Source organism: the organism of the source record quoted next (genome assembly GCF_019968985.1).
Source record: "MAG: Porospora cf. gigantea B chromosome Unknown PgB_NODE_877_length_9905_cov_148.832, whole genome shotgun sequence".
NCBI classification, from domain to species: Eukaryota; Apicomplexa; class Conoidasida; order Eugregarinorida; family Porosporidae; genus Porospora; species Porospora cf. gigantea B.
Genome location: NW_027179319.1, coordinates 1 through 9,905, shown reverse-complemented (window position 1 = coordinate 9,905; position 9,905 = coordinate 1). Strand labels below are relative to the sequence as shown.

Here is a 9,905-nt window from a genome sequence, read left to right as displayed (position 1 = left end):
CTGTGGGATCTTTATCGAATGTGTACTTGGACAGCGTCATTTTTAAGTGACTCTTCATGTTCTCCCTGCCATTCGAGACCAATCTCTCCTGTGATGATGAGCAGCACTTTCTGCCGATCTACGTTGGTCCTCTATTTCGAGCGTCCTGAATGACTTTAGCGGCGAGAGTGAGTCTGAACAGGAACAGTCCTCTGGACAATCGAATCTCTCAACAGCGTTGCTTTCGTGTCAACTCACCGCAAATGGAAAGCGTTCTTCGAGATACGGTCGTACAAATCAACATCGAACAATCTATGAGTTCCTAGTAGTTGTAACGTCTCCAAGAGATTGGTTGCAGGCACTCACCACGCACTTCCCATTGTCAGAATCGGATTGTGTCTGCACAGAAGAACTCGTGTTTTGCGATGTCATCCCAATCCCTAGGCAACGCCTCAACATTACGAAGAGCTTATGGCTCTCGTCTTAGGGCTCTTCCTCGGAGCCAATATTGAAGCCTGCTGCGTCCAGGAGGTGGCGGTTTTCGTGGCAGTTCTTTGTCGCTGCTGCGCCAACTCGAGAATCCGCGTTCTTCGGTCGTCAACCTCCACTTCGGTTCGAGCAGGTGGCGTGGGCGACGTGTCACCGCGAGGGTCGTTGCAAATGCGTTTGGGGCTTGCTTCACGAGAACGGAGTGCGATCCGAGTCGATACCAGAGAGTTCACGTCGTGAGGCGGAACCTGATCCAAAGGAGCTGCCACTCGTACGGGAACCTCTGTCTCCAGCTTTAGTGTTAGCGACGCGTCGCTAGTTGTCTTTGGGAACCCTGTGTCATGCCTGGCTACTACATGACCCTTCCCAGAGGGAGGCTGGTACACGTAGGTTGGGTGCTGTTTAAAGAACTCAGCAGTTCGCTGCTTGTAAACTGGCTCCCAGACGCCTGCCTGAGCGAACCGCTGCCGGAAAAGATGCTCCCTGGACAGTATCCAAGGTCGAGACGTCTCTTCGACCAGCGGATTCGCAATGCGTTCATGTAGCAAGTCCTCCCTCGCGACCTTGGACGTCTTCACCAAGCGAGGCACCCTTCGAGGCCTAACGGCCATTCCTGGCTTATACGGATTCTTGGGTGAAACTGTGTGCTCCTCAGGCGTCCAGACTGGCGCCATGATTTCTGGTTCAGGAACAAAAAACGTTGGCGGCGTCCACATGGGCAAGCCATATAGAGAACGGGCGATCTCCGAGGGAGAGAATATAGGAGGGGACTCCTGTAGGTTCTCGAGTTCCACAGCGTAAGGTAGCCTTCGGTGACAACAGGCCGCTTCTGACACGTTTGGCAAGAAATGTCGCTGCCGATAGCGCCGGCGAATGTGGCTTGATGGGTGCTTCAGTCTGTAGAGGCTGGCCGCCGTGAACCTGTGGAGTGGTTGGCGAGGAGTGGTGACGCTTTGCCGTCCATTCGTCCTGTGAAGGTATACCTTAGAGTCGTCGATAATGTCGAACCACTCCTCCCGGCCAATTCCGAAATCACAGCGGTGATGCTGGATATCCTCCATCATCTCCTCCCTTGTGAGGGCCTGGCTGTCTCCTTCCGAGCCGCTTTCCTCCGAGGGAAGCCTGACCTTGAGATCGAAGCGAACCTTCTTCGGCACGTACGCGTATGCTACATATGTCTCTGGCTCACCTGGAGGTCGACGAAAGCGGTACTCTGTCTGGTACACAGCATTGAAGAAGTCTTCCGACGACTTGATGTTGGTTGCTGAAAGTTTCCCTGTCGGTGTGAGAGCACTAACCAGCCATGGCTGTTTGGTCTTCTTCACCCTTCGCATAGCCCACGTCAGACTATTTTAGATTTGACCACTCTAACGATAGGGTGCTGCGACCCGTATGACACCGTGCACACCGACAACGCCTCTCTGGCAACGGCAGCAGCGTTTGCACAGGCGGCCTCAGCCAAGAGCTCCGAGAGGGTCACAAGGTAGAGTCCCAGCAGTGGGTGGGATGGCACGTGCCAGTAATAGGTTCGCGCTAGACTCACCAGCTCGCTGTGGAACCCCACACACTGCAAGGGATCCTTTGCCGAGCCGCGTATCATTGCTACAGTGGCAAGGGAACCGAGAACGGTGTACCGGTCTAGGTTGTAGCGGTGCAGATGGCGATCGAAGGCTTCGAAGGCCTTCAACACCAACTCGTACTCCTTCTCGACGTCAGCCTCCGCTGCCGCCAAGTTGTAGAAGTCCACTGCCTCGCGGAGGGCAAAGTGTAGATCCTCTGGCTTCGTGACTAGTGGTCGACAGGGCGCCCCATTTTTGTCCTGATGCATCACAGCATCCAGACTAACCTCGTCCGACGTCAAATGGTCCCCAAAACGTGCAGATCCGTCGGCCTTGACACAAGACATCCGCTTGCACCGATCGCACTGACACCGGAAGTCGAAGTTATCAAGGAACCCCCGCTGCCGGTCGACTGTCGAGGCGCAGACGTCTACGTACGAATGCAAAAGCTCTTCACCAGGCTCAATATCTCGGAGGGCCCTGACGATCTGGGTACCCTGGTCATGCATAAGGACAGAATTGGGACAACAGGAATGGTTAAGCAGCGCTCCGAAAGGGAAGACCGCCGCTGCTACAGGATGAAGCAGCGGATCACAGAAAGCAAAGTTATTGCATTGGAACTTCCTCAGAAGCCGCGCCACAGCTGTCGGACTTCTTGTCGCCTCAGAAGCACCACCCCAATAGCTTTGAGGAACCAGACTCAACACCCCCTCCAACACTTGCAGTTGGATAGCTTCCTCTGTGGGCCCCTCGTCAGTCGTTAGGACCAGCCGATCGACTTCGCACATGGCGTCCACCTCCTGGAATCCTGGCACAATATGTCCCGTCTCGTCGCAGTGGACGGCGACGTCATCTGATGCTCGTCGAAGTACTCGTGTTGCGAGGATGATGTTGCAAAGGAGGAACGGAGGAACCCCGATTTGCAGAGCGTTTTTAATGAGCTGTGGAAGATGTCGGCATTCGGCTTTGTGAATTGGCCAATGCCTCTTTTGACACTGCGGACTGCAATAATGAGTCTCCTTGCACTTGGAGCAGCGCAACGCCTTGACCTGCTTGTCGGAATCTGGAAACGCAAACGAAAGCAGGCAATTCGAGCATGCCCCCGGCAACTTCTCGATGAAGACGGATGACGCAAACGGTCTCGACTTGAATATCACCTCTCCTCGTTTAATGGGAACAGATGTGTACACGCACCGGCCCTTCGTGACATCCGTTTCAAGGATCAGCCCCTGTTCTGCGAGCAGCGCATTGCAGTGCTCGGAAGACATGCGAATGCTACCAAAAGTGCCGTTTTCATCGAGTTGCAAGTTTTTTCGATCTCATTATTACAAATGTTTCCGTTTCCGTTTACGCCGTACAGAGTTCAGGTTGCATTTCGAGAGGCCCTCACAGACGTGCTGGACAGTCGTGGGGTTGGGATCTTCGAATCTCCCACTGGAACCGGTAAGACGCTTGCCATTCTCACTGGCGCCTTAGCCTGGCTCTTCAGTCGCCGCTACCTCCTTTACCAAACTGACTCCCCGATGGATACCAACGCAGTGCCGGATTGGATGGTCGCCGGGATTCGACAGCAGCGGAAGGCGGAGGCCGAGGTTGCTTGTGAGGAGGACATGCGCAGAGTCTCTCAGGTCCGGGAGCTGGGAAAGCGGTTTTTAGCTGCCGGACAAAGGCAAGAGGCGGCTCTCGAGCCACTATTCGACGTGACGAGGAAAGTCGTAATCTGCAGCAGAACCCACGCGCAGCTGGCCCAGTTCCATAGGGAGCTCCGACGGGTAGAGGGTGGCGCAGGGGTGGGCTTGGTCAGCCTGGCCTCCAGGAACGTCTTGTGTGTGAATCCGCGGGTTCAGGCGTTGCCAAAGGGACTTATGAGGGATGCTTGCCGGAAGCTGGTATCGGAGTCTGGCTGTTGCTACCATAATGGCCTTAACAGCTTCGCCGCGGTGATGACTGTATGTGGTCTTTCAGGTTTCAATACAGTCCAAATCTATGGATATCGAGGAGTGTGTTTCATGGGGGAGGTCTCATATGTTCTGCCCGTACTACGCCTCCAAAAAGGCAGCGGCCCTCGCTGACGTGTTACTTATGCCCTACACAAGCCTCTTCGCCCCAGGTGAGGTCGACTTTGTGACAAACAACGTCTTGATCCTAGACGAGGGTCACAACGTCCTCGACAGCGTAGTCGAAGCCCTGTCAAAGGAAGTCTCACAGCGGGGTCTGCTGACCCTCGACCGGATAATGGAGATGGCTGTGAAGACTGTTAAACCGTCAACGAAAGTTCGTCTGAAACAGTGGAGACGTCTTAGCCGAGCCCTCCTTGACCTCATCAGGTCGGAGTCTGGAGTTCTAGACAGCCAGGCAGTCAGCCAACGACTGGGGCCCTCAGTGGAGCTCCTCGGAAGGTGGGTGGCCCAGTCCAACATCGTTAACGTGGGCGCTTTCGCCGAGTCACACAGCAACTCTACGGCATTGGCCTGGCGAACGAGCCGGATTCCTCTGCAATCTTCGCCGCTCGGGACGTGCTGCTTCTGCTAGCCCGTCCCTTCGAGCACTCAGTGGTAGTAGTGGAGCGAGACGAGACCCTTTGCGTCTTCGTGCGGGGTGCGGAGCACGGTCTAAAGTCCCTTGTCGACAGAGCTCGCGGGGTTATCCTTGCCGGGGGTACCATGCAACCCAGGCGCGAATTCGACGCTTTCAAAGGCCTGCTGACTTGTCCCACCACTGAATTTACAGGCGAACACGTGGTTTCCAAAGAAAGGTACGTAGTACACGCTGTCACCTCTGTAGACGGGCAGCCCTTGAGACTGATCTTCAATCAGAGGGAGCGGTCGCTTCCCTGGCTCGAATGCGTGATCCGCCTAGCGTTGGATATCAATCAGGAAGGCTCTGTCCTCTTTTTCCCCTCATTCTCCTTTCTGGGACTGTTCAAAGGCTACATCGCATCTAGAAATTGGCCGATGTTTTTTGAGGAAAAGGGGCGAGGCTCCGACGTTCTTCGTGCCTACTCCGCCGCAATCGATTCTGGCAAACAGGGTGTTCTCGCCGCAGTTGTGGGCGGCAGTCTGTCTGAAGGCGTCGACTTTAAGGACGGCCTAGCCCGCCTCGTCGTTATCGTGGGGTTGCCCTACCCTCCTGAAACACCGAAACTAGCTGCCCGTCAAGAGTACCTCGATGCTCTCGGGGGCGTGGATGCCCGAGAAGTTAAGTGCGTGAAGAGCGTGAACCAAGCCGTGGGACGTGCGCTGCGTCACAAAGATGACTGGGCGGCTATCGTGCTCCTTGACGTCCGCTACGCGGAGAAACGCACTCAGACGCAACTTTCGTCGTGGGTGTCCGGTGGAATCGTGGAAGGTGGATTGGAGTCGCTGCGCCAGCCACTCCGGCAATTTTTTGGTATACATACCTCAAATGACCTCCAAGCATGTTGACACCGAAGCGCTGCTCCTAGCCACGTTTCTCGGCCCCCCGACCGAGCCCACATCACTCGGTTTTGATTTAATGACATTGCCTGACAGCCAGTTGCTTTCAAGAGTAAAACATTGTCGTCTTCAACACAGATACTCGATTCAGCTCTACACAGCAACGCTGATGCATCTGTCCTTGAGGCCTGTGGGTCTCTGTTCAGTTCAATAAAGAAATGGAAAAACAGCGCAGAACTTCAGATGGATGGATACCGCCCGCCTTGCAACTCGCCCGTCCTAGGACCAAGTACCTATGACCTCTATGGCTTCGTCTCAGACGTATGCGCCTCTTTTGGTGAGAAGGACTCCGCCAGCACAGCTGCAGGCTCCAACCGGCCGTCTATCGGGTCTTCAGGGCGACCGTCGTTGGCGGCAGAGGAGGAGTATGTGCTGGTTCAGTCCGACGGCAAATATGGAGTTCAAGTAGAGCTGTTGAGGTTCGACATCCTTTCCGTAATTGTTAGGAACGGAGGTTGGTTCCAGAAGATGGCAATAGGGAAAGACCGAGTCGTTCGTTTTCCGTTTCTGCTATACCAGAAGTCTGATTTCGCAACGACCTTCACAATTGAAGCCACCACACCCGCTGAGACGGTGTCTCTGCAGGTCACCCTGCTCCAGCCGTCGAGAGAGACTATGCTACAGAGCACCTACGACGAACTCCTTGGTTTCCTGAACCAGTACCCAGGGTTCACCAGCTCTATGCACCAGCAGATAGCTACCGGCGGCCCAGTGCAGTGGGTCGAGATTGTTGACGCAGCTCGGGACTGGCTTGCGTGGTGATGATTTTTGAATGAACACAACCCACCACAATTTCTCACAGACCAGCTTGTGAGTCAGACGAAACGGGCTCCCGAGAGTCTGTGCTGCTGTCGCTGTCCCTTGAGGACTGCCGAGAGACCGGGAATCCAAACGTGGCGTCCACATCTCGAAGGTAGGCACGAAGGACAGCATCCACGTTGGATGCTGACAGAGCGTTAACTCGCTGCAGGCGCTCAGCAGACATCTCCAGGTCGACGACGAGACATGTCTCACATTGTGTAACCGCGTCCACGATCGAAGCGATGATTGGGACTTGCAAGCTCTTCACAGGAGCGAGCCGCTGCCACGGATTGGGGTCGTCCAAGGACGAAGTCGAGATTATCTTGTCGCTGTCCTTTACGATGACGTCGGCAATATCTACCGTCAACGGCGGTGCTTCCTGTGTTGACCCCTGCAGGTACTGGTGCAGACAGGTGATGATCAGCGGCAACTCCGACGTGGCTAGCCTCCAGAACTCCTGATATGCCGCGGCTATGGACTCGTTACAGAGTGTCGTCGTCGTGGATCCCTTTCCGTCGCCGAACGACTCCCGTCGGAGTACTCGTTTACGGAAGTGCTCTTCAGGGTCCATATCGCTGCTTGGAGGCGGGGCAGACCACTCTGTGATACTCTGTTTCGCATCCGACACATGACGAACTACGTTCACCAACGGGTGTATTACTGCGTTGCTGATGCAGACAAGACTCACTTTTGGTAGTGGCGATAGCGACCACCTTCTCGCAGGTTTCAAGCAACAGCTCGTCGATGTCACGTCTACCGTCCGAGTGAACCTCATGCACGCTGGGCAAGAAGAACTCGAGCAGTCCACCAACCCCAGCCCAGGCTCCCGCCCTGAGCGTCATCAGATTCCAAACCCGCCTGCGTACTGGTCCGAAGTCCAACCCTCGTTCGTCTTCGACCAAGTCGCACTTGAAGTCGACGACCTGGTTTCGGATGATGTGAAGGTGGCGCAGGAGGAAAAGCTGCGAACCCAATGGATGGCCAGCAGCCTGCAGTGCCGTGGTAGCCGCCAACAGCGTCTGCAAGCAGGCGTCTACAGCGGCCTTCGCCACCTTCTTGAAGGACGCGCGGTCGAAGGCGCCGAACACGAGGGCTAGCCGAAGCACAGCGCGGGCCACAGGCGGGTACCAGTTCTGAATGTCGGTCTCATATCGCGAGAGGGCAGCTGGATAGTCCAAGTCTTCAGGCTGTATATCGTAGCCAGCCACCTCGTTGGTAATAAAGAGGTCTAGCAGGAACACGAGCCTCTCGAGCACGGCCGCGTGGACAGTCTTAACTGCTACCTTCACTGGGGTCAGGTGGCGTCCCGTGGTGGCGTTGTCGATCGCATGGATCACTTGCGTGTCTAGTGTCTCCGCCACCTCCTTCAGCTGCTCGAGATCATGCGACCTGATAACGGCAGACTTGGCGTAGGACACGAACACAGCACCAAACTGTTCCAGGAGAGTGGCGAGGGCATCAGGCGGCGCCTGCTCACAGAAGAACGCCTGCATCGTCGACACCTCCAGGTTTCCCAGTGATACTAAGAGCGCACATGCCTGACCGACGGCGGTGGGCAGCTCGTCGTGGTTTGTTAGCCGTGCTATCTGCAATGTGAGTGGCTCCAGAATCATCCGGGAGCGGGTGGCCACGTAGATGCCGCTCAGATGCCCTAGGGATTCAGCATAGGCCTCGTCATCGGACCTGTCAACCACGACCTCGATGTAAGGACAGAAGTCGAACGCCAACGCCCTGAACTTCACGAAGAAGTACGTGGGATCCAGCACCGGTCTGCCTTCGCGACGGGCGACATCCACGTACTGCTCGACTCGCTTCTCCAGTCCGGAGAGCTTCCGCATGAACAGCGACGACAGAGCAGCGAACGCCTTCTGTCGGAGCTCAATGAGGTCCGACTGCCTTCGAAAGCCGTCATCCGTGTCGAAGAAGGCGATGCTCTTGTCGAGAGAAGCGAGGGTATTCTTCAGCGAATCCGGTCGACTCAGCAATAGAGAGGAGTTGTGTACCGTTGCGCTGAGGTCTTGCATGCTGTCGTAGTGTTGGATTTTCTCCTTGATGCTGGCGGCTTGCTGCCGCTGGCAGGTGAGATCTCGCAAAATGTCTTCACAGGATTGATGAAGCTCCAAGGTCTCTGTCACGATAAGGTCCCTGTGTGTGGACTAACAAAAGCTCACTTCTGTTCCTTCAGTGCGTGCAGCTCGTTGCTCATCGCGCCAGCAGTTTTGTCGAACGACTGAAGGACCTCCACGAGACTACTCAGCCACGCAAAGTCCGGCCAGGAGCTGGCAGGCTCTCCTGCTAGCGCTTCCCGAAGATGATGTGTGTACAAGTCCAGCAGTTCGTCGGTTGGCTGCCCTTCGCCGGCGTGTATTAGGTCGCGGAAGCCGCCTCGTGTGCCGTCACGGTCGCTAACGTCGAGGAGGAGTTTCTCGACATCTAGAGGCACGACCATTGATTAATCGTGCAAAAGCAGTCAAGTTCTGCGCCTGCGACGCAAGGACAAAGTGAAGATGAGTGCTACACATGACGCATAGGATAGTTGACACATTAGGCAGAAGCCTCAAGAGCAGGCGCCGCCGCCTCAGTCACAGGAGTGAGTGGGGGCTCCTCCGCTGTCGCGGGCGCGGTGATCACAGGAGTCTCCTCAATCTTCGGCTCCTGGATCTTGATGTGATCAGGAATCGGGGTAGCGGGACCGGCCTTGCCTTCAGGGTCGTGAGGTCTCATAATTCGAACGCGGACGCCGAGGATTCCCTGTCTCAGAAGCACGGTACGGATCGCCTGCTCCACATAGAGGGTAGAGGGGTTACCGGTCGTGAGAAGGAACCCATCACCGAACTTCATGGTCTTAGCGCGTTGAGCCCTCAGCTTACCGCTGACGGTGACAACGCAACCGATGGCGCCGGCGTCCATGATGTTCCTGACCACTCCGTAGCAGGCACGACGAACGGCCATACCCTTGAGCAGCTTGAACCGAAGCGACTCGGCCTGGGCCATGGCGCAGAGACCGCGAGGCTCCACACGCTCCACAAGAAGCTCCACAGGCAACTTCTCAATGTTGAATCGTTTCTTGATCAGCGAAGCCAACTCTCGAATTCTGACGCCACGCTCACCAAGAACCTCTCGAGTTCGAGTGGCACGAATGATGATCTCCATCTTGAGGTGAGTCTTTCTAACCTCAACACCGGAGTAGCCATCCTCAGCGAGAACTTTGCACAAGAACTCATTGAGCTCGGCCTGGAAAACGCCCTGCTGGACGAACTTCGCCTTCTTGTTGAGGTTGTCCTGCGGAAATATGAGAGACCCGTTTCAAACACTAGCCTTACGAAATCCATTCTTGCGTCTGAGGGGGAGGGCAAAAAATCGATGGTTTTAGAGACAGAACGGCCGAAGAGCTGAAATGCCAGAGAACCTCCCATAGGATAGGAGCCTGGATACTCGTGCACAGTTACTCTGATCTCTGGAAGGGGGGAAATGTGATGAGACCTCTAACAAGAGAACGCTTCGTAATGAACACTTCACAGTTACTCTGATCTCTGGAAGGGGGGGAATGTGATGAGACCTCTAACAAGAGAACGTTTCGTAATGAACACTTCACAGTTAC

The 9,905-nt window shown here is 55.4% G+C and overlaps 4 protein-coding genes across 11 annotated transcripts; 1 reads left to right on the top strand and 3 right to left on the bottom strand.

Moving 5' to 3' along the window:
- Nucleotides 1-437: 437 nt before the first annotated feature.
- KVP17_001093 (uncharacterized protein) lies at nucleotides 438-3,295 on the bottom strand (the record flags this gene model as incomplete). Of its 3 annotated transcripts, XM_068516190.1 has the most annotated exons (2): nucleotides 438-1,815; nucleotides 1,857-3,295. In XM_068516190.1, 2 exons carry the CDS (start codon nucleotides 3,293-3,295, stop codon nucleotides 438-440), a joined length of 2,817 nt encoding a protein of 938 aa, XP_068371305.1. The 3 variants fall into 3 exon arrangements, with proteins under 3 accessions (XP_068371305.1, XP_068371306.1, XP_068371304.1); XM_068516191.1 differs by lacking the exon at nucleotides 1,857-3,295 and having other exon boundaries at nucleotides 438-1,802; XM_068516189.1 differs by having other exon boundaries at nucleotides 1,811-3,295.
- Nucleotides 3,296-3,358: 63 nt separating this feature from the next.
- Nucleotides 3,359-6,265, top strand: KVP17_001096 (uncharacterized protein; the record flags this gene model as incomplete). Of its 3 annotated transcripts, XM_068516197.1 has the most annotated exons (4): nucleotides 3,359-3,976; nucleotides 4,005-4,454; nucleotides 4,481-5,349; nucleotides 5,605-6,265. In XM_068516197.1, the coding sequence occupies 4 exons, from the start codon at nucleotides 3,359-3,361 to the stop codon at nucleotides 6,263-6,265; spliced, it is 2,598 nt and encodes an 865-aa protein (XP_068371312.1).
- A 34-nt stretch (nucleotides 6,266-6,299) lies between these two features.
- Nucleotides 6,300-8,753, bottom strand: KVP17_001094 (uncharacterized protein; the record flags this gene model as incomplete). Of its 3 annotated transcripts, XM_068516192.1 has the most annotated exons (3): nucleotides 6,300-6,964; nucleotides 6,993-8,449; nucleotides 8,476-8,753. In XM_068516192.1, the coding sequence occupies 3 exons, from the start codon at nucleotides 8,751-8,753 to the stop codon at nucleotides 6,300-6,302; spliced, it is 2,400 nt and encodes a 799-aa protein (XP_068371307.1). The 3 variants fall into 3 exon arrangements, with proteins under 3 accessions (XP_068371307.1, XP_068371309.1, XP_068371308.1); XM_068516194.1 differs by lacking the exon at nucleotides 8,476-8,753 and having other exon boundaries at nucleotides 6,993-8,328; XM_068516193.1 differs by lacking the exons at nucleotides 6,300-6,964; nucleotides 6,993-8,449 and having other exon boundaries at nucleotides 8,472-8,753.
- Nucleotides 8,754-8,848: 95 nt separating this feature from the next.
- On the bottom strand, nucleotides 8,849-9,636 carry KVP17_001095 (uncharacterized protein; the record flags this gene model as incomplete). Of its 2 annotated transcripts, XM_068516196.1 has the most annotated exons (2): nucleotides 8,849-9,586; nucleotides 9,628-9,636. In XM_068516196.1, the coding sequence occupies 2 exons, from the start codon at nucleotides 9,634-9,636 to the stop codon at nucleotides 8,849-8,851; spliced, it is 747 nt and encodes a 248-aa protein (XP_068371311.1). The 2 variants fall into 2 exon arrangements, with proteins under 2 accessions (XP_068371311.1, XP_068371310.1); XM_068516195.1 differs by lacking the exon at nucleotides 9,628-9,636.
- Nucleotides 9,637-9,905: the final 269 nt, after the last annotated feature.